Here is a 20,604-nt window from a genome sequence, read left to right on the forward strand (position 1 = left end):
TGGGATCACCAGCTCCCCTCAGGCCCACTGTTTCCACAGGTTTAATCACCTCACCCACCACAGCCCACTGTGTCTCCTTACCACAAGTAGTGTTGACGAACGAAACGTTGAAGAGAGAAAGGTTTGCCACCGCAGGAGGCTGGGCACACCTCGTATCTGACGCCTGGAGAACCGTCACTTTTCTGTCTTCCACCCAGCGGGGCAACCAGGAAAGTTTGCAGTCACAAAAAAATGGATTCCAACTTAAGTTTCTGTAACAGGAGATCAGAGGAAAGTTGTGCATTAACTTGACAACGGGAAGCATGTGCTAAGTGTTAATTACAGCAATGTGCAGATCCCTCACTGTTCCCATCTGCGCAACTCCAGCAAAATGCTTCAGAAAGAACTGCTTAGGGGAGTTAATGAATAGGGAATCAAGCAATAATTAACATGATTTTTCTAGAGGCTAGAATTAGGCAAGTACTCCAAGTACTTTTTTCACTCCACAAATAATTGTTGCAATTAGAAGCAAATTACAGACACAATCTTATATTTAAAATAGTCTGCCATCTAACAGCCGTTGGATGTAATGGCAGCCTCAGCAGCTAAGGGAGACTATTTACAGCTCCATTAAAAAATAGCTAAGAGAATAAAATTGATCTGTCAAAAAAGAAATGCAAAGTCAATGATAATCTTTCCATGTGGCAGTTTAATGAAAAGATGGAAACTTTAATTGCAGCTAAGCTTGATCCAAATTACAGCCTTTGGCATTCAGCTGCGAACAGGACAGAGATGGAAAGATGTTTGTTTAGCTGACGCCAGCTGGGCTGGGCTGCCGCAGGGGCTGAACCCAGGATTTTTATACTGAAAGCACCACTTTGCAGGCCAGCCCCAGCAGGGACAGGCTCACTTGGACACAGCATGGATCCTTTCTGTCTTTTCAGTGCCATTTGCAAGTAAAAATGCAGAGCTGAAAATGCTCTTTGTGTCTTAGTCTTCATGGAGAGTGCAGAGCTGAGCTTTTTTCTTGCTTGCTGAGAGCGATTGCACAGGGTTAATCCCTGGGGTCGTTCAGATACAGAAACCCCATTCTGTGCTGTGATTTTGTGTACCTCTTCTGGAACTGTGTGGCGTTCCCTGGCCTCCCGTCATGTATCAGCACGGATTTTAATTACTTCACTTAAAAAGCATTATAAGCATAAGAACCTGAATCACTTAGGGAGAACTTCTCCAAGTGTCTTCAAGTGACTTCGGCAGCTGTGTGGCAGCTTTGCATTAGGTCCCCGGTCCCAGTGTGTGACCACACAACCAGGAACAGCGAGCGGGGCCTGGAGCACGGCCAGAAACTGTGACACCTCCAGCAGAGCTGGTGTGGGAGAGAAGCAGGGAGACCAAGAGGGCAGCAGCAGAGGCTGGAGGTATCCAGGAGACAGAAGCAAAGTCTGGGAGGAGATTAGGCTTGAAGGGTACCAAGAAGACCCAGGAGCAGCTTGAGGAAGAAACTGGAGAGAGTCCAGAAAGAGCTGCAGGGACTGCAGGAGGGCGAGGAAGCAGCAGTTGGAGAGAGGAGAAGTAGCATCAGGGAGGCCTGGTAATGAGAAGGTGGCAGTCAGCACATCCACTCCTCATCCCTTCACGGCAGAGGAGCAGCCAAGCAAATTGAGGCTCCCTCCACCAGCTCTGTGTTTCCTAAGGTTCACGAGTTTTCAAAATGTCACAGAGAGAGATGAGGCTTGCACTGTCAAAACCTCACCAAGGGAGCAGCTGGCAAACGGGCAGAGCTGCAGGGGTTAGTGGGGATGGAGGCTTCAGCTCCCCCTTAACACAAATAGCAAAGTGTGTGCCACCACACATGGTGGAGCAGTACGTAGCCCTGACCCCCCCAGGACAGCGCTGCATCCCACCCCCTGGAAAGGGAAGGGCTGTTTCAAGGGAAGGTCCCAATAAAGAGCTGGGAAACAAAGAGAACGAACTTACATTTCACTTAAATTAAATAAATTATCAAATATTCCATCTTCTAATGTAGAAATCTTGTTGTGGCTTATATCTCTGTAAAAAATGAAAAGGGAAGTTCAGTAATTGTTCATCACACTGGTAACTACTTCCTTGCCAACACACAGGATCAAACTCTCTTCCAAGCCCTGCTCAGTGACTGGCTACCTTCTGAACACCTCTGGTCTCAAGAGCTACTTACATATGACAGCAATTTTTTCTGTGAGATGCTATGTCACAGAATGACAGTGTTTGAGGTTGGAAGTGACTTCTGGAGGTCATCTAGTCCAAAACCCTGCTCAAGCAAGGCCACCTGGAGTGGACTGCCCAGGACCATGTCCAAGCATTAAGCATCTCCAAGGAGGGAGACTCCACAGCCTCTCGGGGCAGCCTGTTCAGTGAGTTTGCTAATGGTTTTTCCCCTTCTCCTGGCCCACACAGAGTCTGGGCAGTTTTAGTGAGATGAGACACGGCAGGGTGTTGGGAACAGTGGCCATGCAGGCAGGCATTTGCTCCACCAATGCTGGGCTCCTCAAAGGACCCTCATATTCAGTACCCAATTCCCTCCAAAGCTAAGTGGGATTTGGACAGCTTTATCCTCATTTTCTGTTTTGCAACCCATCTTGTGACAAATGTAGCTTACTCTCCTGCCCCAATCCCCCCTCCACCTGGCAGTGCAGTGTGCCCGCTCCTGCCTGACTCCGAATGCCAGCGAGCAATCGGTCATTCCCGGGACTGTGCAGCTGAATGCCCCGAGGAATGAGTCCACAGACACACAGCTGGGGCCCAGCAGCTGAGGTCAAGTGAGAACAAGGCTGGCTCGTGCAGCACCAGTGTGCGTGGTACCAGCTGAGGGGCGTGCTGGTAGCAGGACGGCTGGAAGGGTGCAGCATGTACTTACAGTTTTGCCAGAGAAGTCAGGCTTCTGAACGTCTGAACATCTAAAACACTGATCTCGTTACTGGAAAGATCCCTGGAGAAAGAAAACAGAGCTGTCAGCTTTTGTTCAACTTTTTGTCATTTTTGTATAGCCTCTCCCAGCTATACAGCATTTGCTGCTCACAGCTTTGTATGCTGCGTGTATAAAGACTGGGACTATCACTAAATGCATGCCATTCTACAGCATATCTAGAGCAATTACAGACGTGACTAATGTACAAGTTTGAGGTATCCTTCAAAAAAGTATGCAAGTCTATTATATGTTCAAAGAAATAATTAAGAAAGAGTTTAGACTAAAATAGTAATTAACTTACAGAAGAAAAATTCGGAGGAACTTTCAAGTCTATCCCTAATGCCAAAGAACAGGTAATTAATTACACGACTGATGCATTCAGCTTTTAATGTTTAAAGATCTTTTTGTCCCTTTTGGAAAAAGCGTACAAGAAATGAAGGAACAAAGAAAATTTTCTGTTTAAAATCAGGCTAGACTTTCCCTATAAAACAAACACCGTTTAGAAAATCTTTAATCACTCTCTGTAACACTAATAGACTTCAAGTCATCCAAAGAAAAATTGTTTTTGTCCTCCTATTCAGCTCTCTGTTTTCACCTCACGTCCTCTCTTTCAATTTTAAAATGTCACTCAGCTAGAAGTGAAAGTTTTGCTGATTGCTCCCTGCTCGTTCCCAATAAACTTCACTCTTCGGTTTCAGATGAATCCCCGTTGGCCAAAACCTTCTTTTAGCAGCACCAAAATACTTATTCCAAGCCCTTGCAATGGTGATTCTCCTTCCAGGATTTCTGGCAGCGCCGCGGGGAGGCGGACAGGTCTGGGGGTGCTGCCCAGCTCCCCGCAGCTGCAGGCACACGGCATCAACAGAGACGTCCTCCAACCCCACTCCCTGCTCACCTTTATCCCTAGCACCTCTTGTAACTTCTCAGCATGTCTCACCTCTTATTTTTACCTCTTCATGGATTAATTCTTGATTTTATTCAGTATTTAAACTTAATGTATCTGAATGAAGAGAATTACGCCAAATTGGCAGACGAACTACTTATGATTCCAGGAAACTCTGGGGATAAGTAACAGGGATGGATGTCTCTTTAAAAGGTTTAAGTTTATTTTTCCCAATTTTGCTGTCCAGGAGTTCTCTGCCAAGCTGAGAGTGGATTCAGAAGAGTTCACCAGCAACACCACTAAAGAAGGCCAAGAAATGTGCAAAATAGAAGATCAACAAACACACTTAAAAAAAAAAAAAAGTGCTAGCAAATGTGTCAGCCAGCCAGGCAGCCTGGGGCAGGAGGGCCACGCCAGCAGGACTGTGCTGCAGAAGCACAGTGTACCTGTCAGGTGAGCAAGGGCAGAGCTTTAACAAAAAGAGCATTTTCTCTGCTCCTCTGAGAAACCTGAAAATAATCCAGGTAATTTTTAGGCAGCACCTCGAGCCCCAGACAGAAGGAAGTGGTGTTCCAGCTCCGACGTCTCTCGTGCCCTGGCCTTTTTGCTCCTTGCCCAGACAAGAGAAACCTCCAGAACAAACTGTCCTGCTGTTAAAAAATGGGGGCTTTGGCGTCTCCAAGAGCCCTTCACAACGCCAGCTGGCTGCGCGGAGAGCGTGCACAGGGCAGGGCGAAGCCCTCAGCACCACCGATGGCGCTGGGGACCTTGTGGTGGCCTGGGACACCAGCACCAGGCCCAGTTGCTGCCCCAGCAGCTCCCCAAGCTCCCCATCCATCCTCTCCAGCAGGTGTGGAGGGGTCAGTCGTGAGCCTTTCCAAGCCTCTTACACGCATCCCTTCTCATTTTCATCTCCAGGCAGGCGACCAGCCCCAAGCTACGGCCCCAAGCCCTCAGTGAGCTTCAATCCTGCCTGGGGGTGCCACCACGCTGCAGGAGGAGCAGCAGGCTGCTGACACCAGCCCCACCAAACAGGGAAGATGCGAGCAGGAGCAGCAGCCCCCAGCTCAGCGCCGCGTTTACACGGCACACGGACTGACACTAGATGTCAGTGCGCACTGAGCAGCGCAGAGGGGAGGCGATCCTGCACCGTTAGGTACAGACTGGAGCCTGATTCCTTTGCTGTTTTCTACCCTCGCCATCACGATTTGATGAGGAACCAGCACAAGGCCTCCCAGCTTTCCACCTCCCCGGACAGGGAGCAGAGCCCCGCTGGTGGCCCCGGGGGGAGGCCGGGGGCGGTGGCGGTGCCAGCTCCTGCCACCTCCAGCCGCCTGGCTCAGCTCGGCTCCCTCTGCTCCCCCCCCTCCGATTTGTATGGAAAATAATATTATGCCTTCCTGGCATGGGAAAGATGGCTGTGAACCAAAGTAGGCTGCAGGAAAAAAAAAAAAAAAAGAAAAAGGCAGGAAAGAAGTACCGACCAATAAAACCCCCGGCACAGGCTGCGGGACGCAGCCCAGCCTCTCGGTGCCACAAACTGCCACGACTCTATTTTCCCAGCCCACTGCCAGGCTGGAGGAAATTCGGAGCAGGTTCAAGGCAGAGACGAAGCCAGCAGAAAACAAAGCTCTCCATTGAAACGCGCCGCACACGCAGACTGCCGCTCTCCCCCACGAGAAGAAAGGAAATCGTGGTTCAGTCGTGCCGGGGGTGGCACTGAGAACACGCTGTGGTGCCTGCAGAGAGGGCAGCTCTGGGCCAGCCACAGCTCCGTGGTCCCACCTCAGTTTCCACACCTGCAAAGCAGAGCTGTGTGCTGCCAGATGAGGCAGGGAGAGCTTGGCCCACTCCTCTGCAGAACCTGGGACAGGCACCAAAAGGCACCAACAGCTTCGGTCCAGAACAAGAACTGTGTGAAGGATGCCCTGTGGGCAGAGCTCCCTGCGCAGCTCCCCAAACACCCCAGAAAACGCAGCCGCATTTCACTTCCATGGCGAGCAAAGGAAGTTTGGAGAAAACTTCTGGAAGTAGAAGTGGTCATGTGGGGAAGGCGCAGCGGCGGAGACGCGAACATTTGGTAACGAGGGCGTCTGCCTGAACCTTGGGAGCCTGGAGCTCCTTCCCAGCTCTGCTACCAATTCCTGCGCGGGGCTGGGCAAGGATCTCCTGAACCTCTCTGGAGCTGCGTGGGCCACAGGGAGAGCAGCAGGGCTAACGGCAGGGCTAGCAGCAGGGCTAGCAGCAGGGCTAGCAGCAGCCCAGCCCACTGATGGAGTGTGAGCAAACATCAGCCACAGACACCACCACGGACATCTCCTGGACAGGGCCCATCACTTCTGGGGGTACAAATCACTGCCTTGGAGCAGCCACCAGCAGGGACCAGCAGCAGTGCTGGGAGCCCCCAGCCCGGCCACTGGCACTGAGACAGGCAGGGGGTGGCCAGGGAACAGGGGCTCCACGTCCCCGCGGCAGCCCCGGGCAGCCGGGGTGTTTATTTCGGCAGCGCTGCGGTGGATGGGCTTTTTTTGGTGCACTGCTGTTTTTTTTTTTTTCCTTAATTCCACAGAACGTATAATGTCGAGCAGAGTATAGCACGCCTCCGCCTGCCAAGCCTGATGTCATGCTCTCATTATGTCATTTGTGGGCCCGCTCACTTCACAAAAAAAAGGGAGGGAAGGGAAGGGAAGGGGGGCAGTGCTGGCTTGTGCCTTCCCCAGCCCTTTTGGTGCGTGGAGCCCCGCCAGAACAGTAATGGGAAAAGCATCCGCAGACAGGGAGAAGCGTCTGTGCGGAGGGGAGCCTGCGTGCAGGCTGGGGGAGAGCTGCAGCGACTCATTGGCAAACGAACTCCAGGCCTACGAGCTGCAGCAGAGCTGAGTGCTGGAGGTAGGGGAGCTCCAGAGGTGCCAGGGAAAGGAGGCAGCTTGGGCACATCCCTGCTTCCAGCCAGAGCCTGCACAGGAGCCTCTGCAGTGGCTATGAAAGGGCTCACACCAGCACAGGAGGGATAAAGCATTGCCTCCAGCACACCAGGTGTCCGTGCATCCCATCCTGCAATCACAGCAAAAGCTTTCCTATCTCTCTGCCCATCTTCCCCAGCTGGCCTGGCACTGCAGGATGCAGGAGGTGAGCAGACGAAGCCTCTGCAGCATCCCCTGGGGAGAAGCACTTTCTCCCCGCGGATGTGCAAGGCTGAGCAATCCCCAGCAGCCTCCCTCCACCAGCCAGACTTCCCTGATCCAGGACAGCCCCCACAGAAAGGGGTTTTCCTTGTGTTTGTGTGACTGAAGTGAAAGTCAAGGGATGCGGCTGGGCCCCGTTTTGGTCCAAAAACTGTGTTTTAGCAGCAGGAGCAGCTACACAGACAGCAGAGCAGCTGTGCCCACGGCATCATACAGCCAGTGCTGTCCAACCCCTTCCTCTGCCAGCAAGAGCCCACGGCAACGAGTCCCATCACCCACACACTTTACCAGACCCACTGCTTCCCTTGGTTCGTTTAAACCTGCAAGAGATACCACTGCGTCGGACACTGCCCTATTTTCAGCACTATTAACACCAAATAATTGTTCTTATTTAACTTCTCCGCCCCACTCCCGATTCCAGAGGCCGTTCCTGGGCTGCCTCAGTCCCACTTTCCCCAGCACAACTGCCAGGGGAAAAGAGTTTCCCCTTTCTGCCCTCGGCACACCGCACAAACCTCACCCAATGCCCACCCGGGGGCACCTTTGGGACACGAGGGGTGCTCAGGCTCGAGCGCAGGGCACACGGGCAGGAGAGGCACCGAGCGGCAGCAGCAGCAAGCCCCGGCACAGGGCACATCACAGGTGGCATCAGGGCAGCTCCGCTCCCATTTCTAGCCCCCCGTTGGGTCACGTTCCCATCCGAGAGCCAGACTGCACCGCTCACACCTTGCAGAGGGAAAACAAGTGATGGGGGACACACGAGGTGGCTTGTGTGACACTACAGCCCCGCTCCCTGAGCCCTCGGCCAGAGCAGCCTGTCCCAGAGGCAGCCCAGAAGCCGAAATGCTGCCCTCAGTGTCACCATGGCAAGTTCCCTTCTGTCCCCAGGAGCACCAGGCAGCAGGGTGCCCCGTGCAGCAGCGCTGTGCTGACACCGCCTGACGTACGTAATAGACTTTCCAGAAAAGCGGAGGAAAAACCCTATGTGTTTTTGCATGCTTGAGCCAGGAAAATTATAGGTTTTTGCTGATCTGATTCCTTTTTTTTTCTCTTCGTTTTTGGCTTGCACCTCTCCTAGGAAGCACAGTAGGAGTAGCAGCGCTTTGTGTGCAGAGCGAGGAACCGAGATCGATGCCACAGCGGCGAAGGAGATGTGGAAAAGCACAAGAGGCTCGCTTGGTGCAGAGCTTGGGGAGGACCTGCAGTGCTGCTCGAGGTGCAGTCCTGAACGGGGAGCAAAACGCTGGGGCTGGCAGCCAGGGGAGCACCCTCAGCTCCCGAGGCTGTCACAGCACGAGGACAATTTATTTGCTCATTTGAAATTGATGAGTTTCAACCGCTGGCCCGAGCATCGGCTCTCTCCAAGGAATTTGCCCCAAAAGATGTTTTCACAAATATCCATCTGAAAAATAAATGTTTTTCTTCCCACAGCAAAATCCTGAGTGTTGATAAGGCCAAGGCAGGGACACAGGCGTTTCTGCAATGTTCGTACGCGCTGTGCTCTCCTGGGAGAGCTGCACAACGCTCTCACATATATCCTTGAAATGCAGATGTGCCCGGAGAGGGTCGGGTTTGGCATGAGGAGCCCCAGGTGTGAGGCCCGGCTCTGCCACGGGCTTGGGGCAGGACCAGGAGGGGTTGGGTCCAGCACTGCCTGCTCCTGCTGCCCCTCGGAGCTCCTTTCCCTCGCAGCCTGTACGGACCTCTCCCAGAGCACCGGCAGAGTGGATCTGGAGTAGATCCCACTCGTCCTGCTCTGGGCACTAGTTCCTGGAGATCCCACAGACAGAGGTGATCTGCAGCATGCACAGAACACTTCCCGTGGCTCTCGGCACAGCGGGTGAGCTCAGGGGTGAAGCTGGGCACTGGGTGTCCGTGTTCCTTTCGGCAGCCAAAAAAAGGGGCTGGGAGAGCCCAGCACGGGAGGAGACCGCTCTGAGCCCTGCATGAGATGAAGCCGAGCTGGGACCCGCCAGGCACAGCCCTGATGCTGCTCACCCACGCTCCTTCCTCACCCTGCTGCTGTGCCCACCCGTGGCACAGGACACAGCACTGGGTGAGTGCACACCGAAGGCACCCGAGCTCCAGGTAGAAGTGGAGAAAAAGAGCAGCTCCTCGGCTCCTGAAGCCAGCAAGCTTTGCTCAGACCTTCCCAAATACGGTTACGAGCAGCAGGACCGGGGGTGAGGGCATTCAAACAAGGGGACGTGTAACCGCCCGCAGCGACGTCGTGCTTTGGCAGGGCAGCTCCCAGGCACTGCCACCCGGCTCCATCCTGCTCCCCCCAGCCAGGAGGGCTGGGTGGGGGCTTTTCACAGAGGCTCCCAGGAACCGGAGCGCTGCTGTCTGCACAGGGACCCACAGAACAGCTCGTTTTACAGGCTATTTTTAGGCTGTGACTGACTTCATCTCCTCGTTCCCAACGTTTGAACAATGGAGCTGAGAGCGAGGGGGGCACTGGGGAGCCACCGAGGGCCTCCTGCGCTTGTGGGGGTCAGCAGGAGCTCCCACCAGCACCATGGTGGGACAAGGGGCTGGCTACGGCTCGGGACAGTCGCTGCCACAAGAGGCTTTCCAAGGCAGCTCCACCTTCCGAGCCACCAGTGCCCAGAGCTGGCCCTGGAAGTGGTCCTCCCGCTGCCAAGAGGTGAGCTAAGGTGGCAAAAAACAGGGCTCGAGACATCACGGCAGGAGGCACCCAGCCCTGCTCTGCCTCCGACATCCCACCGAAAGATCGGAGCAGAGAAAAGCGAGTTTGAGAAAGCAGCAACCCAAATATTTAAATAAAGTTAATGTCCATAATTAGTGCTGCGCATAAACAAGCTGTCTGCAGTTCCATCCAGCTAAATGTCAGCCCCGCAAATATATGTTTGTTTCATGGAAAGTTTGCAAAGAAACCAAGGATCCATCAAAACAAAGCATCTTCCCAGCACACATGGCAGAGCTCAAGGAGACAATGTCAGAAGCCCACAGCCCAAGCCCGGCCGCCTGCCAAGCAGACACACGCTTCTTCCCCGAAAAAGCCCTGGCCTGGGGAGCCCCCCCATTTGGAGGCATCGCAGGCTGACACACTGCCCACAGCCCTGAGTGCACAACCAGGAGGAGAGCAAAGCAGCACAATGGGGTCAGGTGGGGGTTCACCAAGGATTCCCAAAGGATTTGGTGGTAACACCACCTACCAGCCAAAGTCGCCTCTGCATGCTAGACAAAGCGGACAAATCTGGACCCAAAACACTGAGAAACAGGGCAAGACTCAGGGCCAAAAGCTGCTGAGCTGGCTGAGGGACGAGGGTCACTGTTGCTCTCTGCTGATGTCCCCGCTGCTCCCTTCTGGCTGTGTGAGCAGCCTGGGCTACACGTAACCCTGCTTTGGACCTGCAACCATCAGAGCAGCACAAAACACAGGGAAAACAGAGCTAACGCCAAGGTTTTGGGGCAATCTCAGGGGTCATTGCCAAAGGGTGCACCAGGCACCCAGAGCCCGCTCCAAAGTGCCCCTGGACCAAACCTCCTGCAGGGCATGGGGCAGCAGCTGCCTGCTGCGCCACCATCCTGTGTGCCACCACCTGGTGTGCCACCATCCCATGTGCCACCACCCCTTGTGTCACCACCTGGTGTGCCACCATCCTGCGTGCCACCATCCCAGGTGTCACCTCCCTGCATGCAACCTCCCCGTGTGCCCCCACCGGTGCAGACCTGCTGCCACCCTCCGCAGTGCAGGAGCGGCTCCATCCCTTCCACCGCCGGGAACGCTGGCCCAGTCACCAGATCTCTGCAGTCACTTCCCACGGGTGATAACGCTCCCTGAAACGCTTTCCCTTTTGTAGCTGACAGCACCAATTTGTCTGACCTTTAGCTAACAGCAATCTGTAACAGACGAGCAAGTTTCCCAAGTCCCCGGGTGGCTGCTAAAGAAAAACATTTCTGTGTATATTTTAACCGTGTCTGTCAAATGATTTTCACCTCCGATATGTTTTACCAACACTGTTTCCTCACATTTAGGAGATTCCCTGCTCCGGGCTCTCAGCAGCACCCTTCAGCTCCGAGCGTGGGCTGCCAGCTGCAGGCAGCAGGGACGGGATGGGAGGCAAAGCCCGGGCTCACGCAGCCCTTCCTGAGCCTGGCAGCACTGCCAGCTATTGGAAATCAACCTTCAGCAAGGTCCTGCAGCACCGCCTGAGCTGGGAGGATGCTGAGCCCCTCTCTTATTTTCTTTTTCTTCTCCAGACAGAAAACTCTGGGATTTGGGGCGGTCACAGCAGCACTCGCTATGTTTAAAAATAGCACAAAGTAAATGGTGCTGCTCTGCGCAAACAATGCTGAGCACAGCCACAGAGCTCCCAGCCCGCTGCCTGCGACAGACAACCACAGCCCAGGGGAGCCTGACGAGCAGAAAAGTGGAAAAGTGCAGCGTGTTCGGGGCCGCAGACCTGGCCAAACCACGGCTGCAGCACAGTCCGGTCTGTGTTTTCCTTGCGCTCCCGATGCTATCTCTGCTTTCTGTGGTCTCCTAAGAGAGGGACAGGCTCTCCAGATGTTCTGAAGCCCAGGGACCTAGCGGTGCATGAGCCAGTTTGAGGAAAGATGGGAATGGGACACAAAGCTACCGACCCTTCCCTTCTGGCAGCCTGCTTCTAACGCAGAGCAGTCAGCTAGCACCGACCCTCGGGTGCAGCAAACAGGAGGCTCCTGCTGTCTCTCCAAACACAATCCTTTGGACACACTCACGGCTGAATTCTTTAGGGCATCACTACCTTCAGGCGGTGAGGACACCAGGAAACACAGCCCCTCTACTCCACAGCTCCCTCCTTACACCTCCCCTGGTGGCAGCGCCCTCCACCCCGCACCCAACGAGCACCCCCCCTGCAGCCCTGGTGTCCAGGAGGAAATCCCATCCCGCACACCAGGACGTGGTGCCCCTCGCTCCCAGACGCACGCTCTGACAACTGGCAGCATCCTTGCTCTATTTTTGCATCCCAGGCTCAGCCGCAGCAGAGCTCTGGTTCTTGTTGTCCGCCAGCCCGTGGACAAATCTGCTACAGAGGCAGTCAGCAGTCTGAGACCTCGCTGCAACCCAGCTCTTGGGGATGACTCCTTTTATTCTTACGTTCTGAAGCCAATATTTAATCCCTTTAATATATGTCATGGTGATTTTTTTCCTTCCAATTCCTGACAAATGTATGTTGCATCGAGTCAAATACCTACAGAAGTCATATGTGTATTACATCAACACCATCATCTTCATCTGCTCCATCTGTAAACTTACTCAAAAGGCAGACGTTCACGAGATCTATTTTCCATAAGTGAATTTTCCATGTTGATTGCCACTAATTACACTATCCCCTTTAAGTTTTAGCTTATATCCATGCTGTGCGCTGTATTGTTTTGCCTTGGGCTAGAAGATCAGGACAGCAGCCTAATAAACACTTGCACCATCCCATTTACCTTCTGTTAACACTGGCACCATGTTCATACTGCTCCAGTCCTTGGGAATTTCCCTACTGCCCAAAAATTCCCTAAAAGTGAACATTAATAGCCCATAGGGCTCCTCAGCCAGATCTTTTAAAATTCTTGGATGCAAAATATCTGAACTTGCTAGTTTAAGAAGGTCTAACATTAATAGCAGCTGTTTAACATCCTCTTCAGTTACTGTTGGAGTGGAAAGTATTTCATCATCCTCATATGATACAAATACATCATCTGGCTCTTTTCCAAATAGAAAACAAATATTTACTGAACAGTCCTGCCTTTTCTGTATTTTCATTGATAATTTGACCATGACTGTCCACTAACAGACCGGTACCGTTTCATTTCTTCAGTTCCCAATATACTCGAGCAACTCCTCACTGTTCCCAACTTTGTTGGCCACAGATTTTTCCTTTTCTTCTTTTGCTTATCAGTGTTTGATGCGCGACCCCTCAGTCCATACTTGTTGCTATCAACATTTCTCTTGGATGTTTTTTTTTCCGTAACTACTGTCTTTTATTCTCCAGGCTTCACTTAGTTTTTATGCGGGGTATAAGACAAGGTAGCCCGTACATTGATTAATACAGAGGAGCACATCAGGATCAGGGCAGACCCCATTACCAAAACCTATCCAACACCCCAAACTAGGTTCTCTCTAGGGAAGCTATGGGCCCCAAATGATCTCACAACGCTAGAGGCAGGGTTTTGAACAACGCAGCTCAGCACAGTAAGATGATTAAAATGAGGTTCAGTAAGGATGACACTGAGAGAAAATGACACAAGTGAAAGAATGAGTGACCTCCCGGATCCTCCTATGAAAACAGGACCAGCCCCATCAGATATTCTTCAGGGACGGCTCCAGTCTTAACTGCAAGTCCCAAAAGCTTCCACTGGCTTCCTTTTGCCAGTGGCTGTTCCATAAAGGTGGGATTTCAGCGTTCCCCACACTCCACGCAAACTTTTTTAGTCCAATTCAATTCCACCTCTCCGTTTTCTCTGGCTCTGGCACCTCTCTCCTTTGTCCTTGGCAGCAGAGCCCTTGGATACCTGCAGGCCGTTAGCACCCAATATCCCACAGTTTTCAGAGCTCTTTCGCTCCATCTCCAGCAAAATATGTGGCACCGAGCAAGAGCCAAGCTGCGCCAACAACGTGCAAAGCTCCTGAGGGCAGCGGGACCCCTCTGCCCCCAGCACGCATCCCCCCAGCCCAGCCCCAAGCCCCCGCAGCTCCGGCAGAGGCCGCGGGCTTTGGCCATCAGCGGGGCTCTGAGCGACGTTCCCGGCCCGGGGACGGCTCGGCGGGGCTGTGTGTGTGTGTTTGTTTGTGATTTTGTGAATAGGGCCGCTCAGCACGTTGAGTCCTCCCCGTGGGGATGATGTGTTACAGCGGATTGGCTCCCAATTCCCCGAAGGAAACATCTGCACATTCCAGACACATTTTGTAACGGGAGTGAAACCCATCCTTGAAGTGAAATTTTACAGCCTCCACAGCGCAAAATAACGATTGCTGGCAAGAAGCAGTGGAAAAGTAATGTTTAAAATATTATTACAGGGAAGCGGCTGCCAGAGCCTCAAATTAATCACTTGAATGTGTCTTTGGAGCGGAGCGGTGCGTTATGTAACGCTCGGCCACCTCCACCCGCTCCCGGCCCCGCTCCTGCACCCAGGGACCCCAGGAGCCGTCACGGGCACCCGTGCACTGCTGGGCTCCATCCTGGCCACCCGCAGGAGCACAGACCTAGCACAGATCTGGGCGAGGTCTCAGCGAGCTGCTCTTCCAGGTACCCCCTTTCTTCGAGGAACACCCCAGAGGGATGACCCGCAGGGCTGTTTCTGATGGTCGCCTCTGAAAAGCTGCGCTTGCCACAGCTCTCCGCGGCAAAATAAACTTCAGAGGAGCTGGAGGGAGGCTCGGCTGCTCCCCACCACGTGCCTGCAGAGGAATGGTCCTGATCCGGGAGTGGAGCTGTCTCCACGCTGGTGCTTTTTAAGATGTCTAGGGCAGCTGGTTAAATACATAAATATGCTTCGGGCACTGGTTTGCAGCAACCCACACTGCTCACTGCAGCCCTAAGCCAGGTGAGGGAACGGGGCAGTTATCTGTGCAGTGTCCTCTCCCTCACCCAGGCAGTGCAACGATCCGTAACTAACTCGAACAAAATATGATAAAAATGCAACTCACATTCAAAAAAAAAAAAGCATCTAAATGAAAGCAGGAGCACAAACAGCAGCGGATGCAGACACATCTACGGGGGAGGAAGAAACTAAACGCTTGGCAGTCTGTACCAACAGCAGGAAAAGAAGTGACATGAGTACGGTGAGGGAAACGAGTCCTGTGCTACAGCAATTGGAGAAAAAAGCCTTTAAGTCCTCAGGAAGTGATATTCTCTAAGCAGTAATGAGGGCAAAGCTGTGATTCCTGAGGATATGCCAGCAGGGACACCAGCCCAGCACAAGGTGTGGGGCAGGCAGCAGGATGATTCCAGGTGGCCCCAAGAAAGGCCCAGATGCTGCTGGGCTGCTGTGACCAGGGCCCAGCTGGAGCCCCACCAGGGGGATGCTGAGCCCGGCAGAAGATTTTGGCTGTGCAGATGACAGCTCCTGAAACCCTCATCTCCTCCCTGTGCTTCAGGCTGGGCACCCAGCACCAAGGGGACTTCTGAAATGTTGGCCAAGGATTTGGGTTTCTCCTACACCCGAGTGCAGCTGCAGTGTCCAGCAACATCATCTATGGCAGCTGCTAAAGCACATCTCCTTCCCTGTCTCGGTTCACTTCCCTGTCCCCGTTCACTTCCACACTCCCTGGATTCTTGGTAGTTAAAATATTCTGGGTCTTAGATAGACAGACAGATGCAAACATACATAGACACTGAGACAGACAAACAGATAGATATTTTGCCCCCAAAGGGATTTTCTTATTCAAATCCATTTTATCAACTACAGAAACAAACGAATCCGAGACTGCTGTTTTAAATGTCTAAATATGCGCTTCACCAAAAGGTCCAGGCAGGAGTTCTGCAGGAGTTGCTGTGTCTATTTGTTAAATAAAACACATCTGGAGAAACTGTCCAAACGCGCAGTTAACATTCTGGTCTGCTGGGCAAATAGCAGAGACTTAGAATGAACTCTAGAGGTTTTATCTATTTAAAGGGAAAAAAAAAAAAAAAAGCAAAATTGACTAATTAAGCACCCTAAGGAAAAGGAGGCGGGCACCCCGAGCAGCAGCAGCGTGCCTGGTGGCCGGCGGGCTGCACCTCGGGGTCTCCCTGTGTCACGGCTCCTGCTGAAGCTTGAGGTAACGGCATTTCCATGCCAGGGAGAAAGGGCTTCCCACCTCCTGCTTCACTGTAAACATCTCATGCACAAGGGCACGGCAATTCAAAGTCTGGCCCACGAATCCCTGGTGGAACACAAACGTCCAAGGAATTCATTAAACAGCAGCTCTGCTCGCCGTTATGTGCCATAAATCACGGGGCACGATAAAGACCCAAAGCCATTCTGCTCTGCCACTGTGGAGACAGACAGAAAGACAGACGGAAAGAAGGAGAGGAGGGAAATGGTTTACAGAACGCCCAAGGACAGGCCTTTCCTTAATCCGCGTGTTCCGGTGCTGTTACCGATACGAGCTCTCCCTGTATTTTTTCAAATGTGGTTGTTTGGATTGGAGAGCCCCGTTCTGAACGTTTCTGGAATACGTTCACTATAGGTCCTCAAACATCTTCCTTCTGAAAACAAAAACCAATTAGAACCCAACACAGATCCACTGGTTCCAGGGCCGAACGGATTTGCATGTTTCTGGCGTTAATAACGCGTGTGGTCGCGTTGCTTCCTTTTAGCATTAGAAAGTCTTCTGTGATGTAGCCGGAATATTTGGACTCCAGAAAACACCGATGTTCAGAGGCCCCAAAGCAGGCACAAAGGGAACTGAGCAGCTTGCTTGGGCCTCGGCAGGGCCCCGAGATACAGCTGCACCCTCTAGCAGATCCTGTAGACAGACAGGATAAGGGATTTGTTTGGAAGGGCATCTCCTCCCTCATCAGAGGAGATGGACTTCTCCCTGCTCAAGCCATCAAAACACTACAATTACAGGGAATTTTAAGACAAGACTTGTCAAGAAGTGACGGGCTGAATTCAGCCTTGACATCAACAGACGTACCCCAGGGATGCACTCGTTTTCATGCGCTGTGCACGAGGAGAGGCCAGCAATCTCTCAGCGCGCGCAGGGCGCAGATGGCACACGGACACGTTGGCAGTGCCACAGCTGAACGATCTGGGCCTGACGCTGCAGAAAGGAAACATTTCAATCTCATGGGTTAAACGGGAGTTGCACATCTAACTCTCTACCCATTCCTTGGAAAATTTAAACTCTAGACAGGAGAGAGCCAAAACTTTTAACACGATCTGCCTGTGAAGAATAGCTGTCCGCGCTTCTGCCAAACATTAACAGCTGATAAATCCACCGCGCGGCATATCTGGGGGTATGGGGTGGAGACCAAAGAACAGATCCCTGGAAAGAGCTCTGGAAGAACGCTCCAGTCCAGTCATCAGCTTATCCTGGAAAGATGCAGCTGACCTCAAGATAACTTGCTCTCGCACCGCTCCCCTCAGCTCAACTCTCCCCCACGACACGGACTGGGCTCCACCTGCCCGGAGCAATGAAAGCAATTTACCTCCGACCTCTGGCTCAGCTAAAGGCCCTTTGGGCTCACCTCCGCTGGCTTTGACAAAGCTTCTGTGCTGCTTTACTGCAAAACTTTTACTGCAAAACTTTTACTGCAACCTCTCCCTGCTACCTGCTGCCCAGAAGGGCTCGTGCTGCACTCCCAGCAGGTGCCCGTCTCTGCAGTCCGCTTTGCTGATCAGCTCTGGAAAAGGGATGGACGGCCGTCCCTCGGATTAATCGCACAACGGAGACTCGGTTGGTCTGATTTTGTTGTGATGGAATCACAGCGAGGATAATCCCATTGGCTTCAGACTGCAGGTCGCGCTTGCGGTCTCTTAGAGGGAGGATCACTACCATGCCTGTTCCTTTCTCCCACAAGACTGACGCCTATAACCTTTTTTTTAAATCATCATTATGTGGAATAAACTGTCTAGGGAAAAAAATGGCCTTGCAACTCCGCTAATCTTCCTAATGATTTAATACCTGCAAATACTACTGGGAGGTATTCCTTTCCCGATCGCATTAAAAGCTGTCATATTAAACGTCTCACCACACTTCAGCATCCTACTGTGGATTTTTTTTTTTTTTTTTTTATTAAACAAAGCCAATTTCTCTGGAGACCGACTAGGGGTTTATGCTCCCCACCAGCCCCCCCTGATCTTTAAAGACTTCTAAATGCCTGCCTGGGGGATTCCAATAAGTCCTGGCACAGTTCCTCCAAATAGTAGCAAAGCTAAACAGGGTACGGCTGTTATTGCAGAGATCACTCACTGCCAGCACAAATACACAGACCGGGCCATTCAACCTCTTACAGCGGGAAAGTCACGGACAGTTGATGATTCACAATCAGCATTTTTTCTTCGACTACAGCCACCCTTTTTCTTTAATTACTCTTTCTTTCTGGCAAGCGTCCCTTCCCTGCAGTTTTTACGATGCTTTTTGCCCCGATTTCTTCATCATACCAGCAAGAGGAGGCAGGGGACATCCCAGAGCCCACAGCTGGATTTCTGTATCTGCTGCGCCTGAGCCCTGCTGAGAGGTCCCAGGCAGAGCCTGCTGCGGCTCAGCTAGCCAGGGTTATCATCCCCACATGTACAGGGCCAGAACAAGGCCTGTGAAGCACTGCTGTCCCCCTCCAGACCTCAGGAGAAGGCTGAAGTGGTTTCATGGCCCATGTTTGTGCTGGCTCTGTGCCCAGGGGTGAAGCTCACCGGTGGGAGCCCATTCTATGTACTTTTCTTTTTTGCTTTTCACGTGCACAGCCAAGAGACATTTCTTTCCCAGGTCAGTGCCTACAGGCACAACCACCTGTAAATCTGTTTAAGGATCATCTGTTCCCCACCAAGCACTTGCTAGGACAGAGCAGGGTTCGGGGTGCCCCCCCTGCTCCCCACCAAAGCAGCCTTCAAAGTCTTTCCTTTCAGAATCCTTCCTTCATTATTCAACTTCAGTCTTCCTTAGTTTGGGTTCCATCCAGAGTTCCCAGAAGCTGGTCCTCTGACAATTCACCTTGACTACAGGCTTTTGCTGCTAACACCCACAGCCAGTGCACATCACACGCTGGTGGCTATGAGAGAGCCAGCAGGTGTTGGGCAGATGTCACTGCAGCAGAGACAGGCAAAGAAAAAAAAGGCACATCCCTCCCCCTTCCTTTTTTTTTTTTTTTTTTAAACTGTAAACAAACTGATTTTGCTGTTGCTGTTTCATTTTTTCTTGAGTCCAACGAAACCAAAGCGACTCCCCTCTCTGGCACAGCGCTGCCCGAGGAGCCTCTGGGGAGCCTGGTGCTTCGCTTCAGGTTCAGACAACTGTCTTGGACTACATCTTAACTTACTGATTACATTAAAAATGACTCTACCCTGCTCTTATAAGCTGAGGATTGAAAGAAAAAATAAAAAAAACATGAGGGTGATTGTGTAAGAGAGTGTTAGTGGTAAATACAAACTGCCAGTAAATGTGCTTTGTTTAAAATGGAGAGAAGAGCACGAATCCAAGCAATGCCAAGCCCCCAAAGTGCTAAGGACAGGGGCCCTGCACAACAGAGGTGTGAGCCCACGTTCCTGAGCTGTGTGCTGGGCAAAGAGGGTGGCAGCACGTCCTGCTAGCACCAGCGGCTGCCCCTGCCCTACGCGCTGCGGAGACTGGACGGTTACCAAGAGCAGGCTTGGCACAGCAGGACATGTAAATTCAGTCTGATCCCTTCTTAGGCTCCATACGGAGACTCCAGAGGGTTTCGGTAAACATCCTTGGTAATCTTTGGACACCGCAGCAATGTCAAGAAGTATTACATTCATAAATCAGACCTTACATCAGCCCTGCTGGCAGAAAGAACATTCGCCCAGTTCTCAAGGCGCACGGAGCCTCAGACGGCATCATCATTTCTCAGGATTTATGGTAGACACTGAGTTAAGCTGCATCTTTGGTCTTATGCTAAATCACCTCCTTGCCAAGGCTAAAAATTGCTCCATGGTGTAATCACAAACCGAGGCAGAAGAGTGAAATAACAAATTTCATTCCCATATAATAATAACAAGTTACGTTTCCATAGCACCTCTCTGCCTCTCAGATCCAAAAGGACATTACCAACTTAACTCCCTGAAACCCACTGTGTGCACAGGGATTATGTCATGCACCGCTGAAACACGGCCGCTGCTATTTCTTGCTGCAATCCAGCACCGAAGCAGAGCCTCAGATGGAAAGAAGAACCACCAGTGCCTTGGGAAAGGGATGCCACGGAGCAAGCCCTGAAACCTGTCGTCCTGCTGACATGCCCCTGATCCATCGCCTGCTGCCTGCACACCTGCCGGGGAGTGCTGCTTTCTGCTCCCAGGACCAAGCACAGCTCTCTGGGACGATGACAAATACCAGAGCCCCCCCTGCAGCAGCAGCCAGCAGGGCAGCACCTCTGTGCCACCCCCCTCCAGGTTGCGTGCCCCGATGGATATATGGACAGACAGACAGACTGCCAGGTGCGCTGTGTCTGCCCGGAGAGCAGAGCGGCTCCAGCAGAATGGGAAGCCACAGCCCAGGCACCTGCAGTCAGTAAAGGTCCTGGGTCACGTACTAAAAGACAAGAACAGCCCCTTACGTGTCCAAGCCACGCTGGGATCGCTGCCCAGCCATGCCTCCTCACCGAGTGCACCCCTCTGCCCCTGCAAACAGCAGCTGAGACTTGCTGGAAGCTGCGCTTTGATCTGTGGTGGGCTCAGGAAGACAAAGACCCCGAGGGTTTTCCAGATAAATAGCCTTTCTTATCCTTTGGAAGCCTGTCAAAGAGCTACTGTTTCCCTCAAAATAAAATACAATTAGAAGCACATAGGGACCGTGAGCATCGCAGCGGCTGAAGGGGGGGTTCATGCAGGCAGAAGGACCGAGGAGCGTGTGAGGCAGAGCCCCGCAGCCCCGCACACGTCTGATCTGGAGGCAGACTGAGCTGCAGACTGCTTCGCTCCGTTTTTCCTTTCCAACATTTTCCACACCCTCC

General features: G+C 52.4%; 1 protein-coding gene across 2 annotated transcripts in view; it reads right to left on the minus strand.

Annotated features, from left to right (window-relative positions):
* Positions 1 to 20,604, minus strand: part of PKD1 (polycystin 1, transient receptor potential channel interacting) — an 84,214-nt gene that overhangs the window by 46,284 nt on the left and 17,326 nt on the right. For both annotated transcript variants that reach the window (XM_068698880.1, XM_068698879.1), the window contains exons 2-4: positions 2,873 to 2,944; positions 1,957 to 2,028; positions 82 to 251 (exon numbers count right to left, since the gene is read on the minus strand). In XM_068698880.1, the coding sequence (XP_068554981.1) occupies positions 82 to 251; positions 1,957 to 2,028; positions 2,873 to 2,944 (314 nt within the window). The remainder of the gene's footprint in view (positions 1 to 81; positions 252 to 1,956; positions 2,029 to 2,872; positions 2,945 to 20,604) is intronic.

Source organism: Anas acuta, chromosome 15, assembly GCF_963932015.1.
Source record: "Anas acuta chromosome 15, bAnaAcu1.1, whole genome shotgun sequence".
Taxonomy (NCBI): domain Eukaryota; kingdom Metazoa; phylum Chordata; class Aves; order Anseriformes; family Anatidae; genus Anas; species Anas acuta.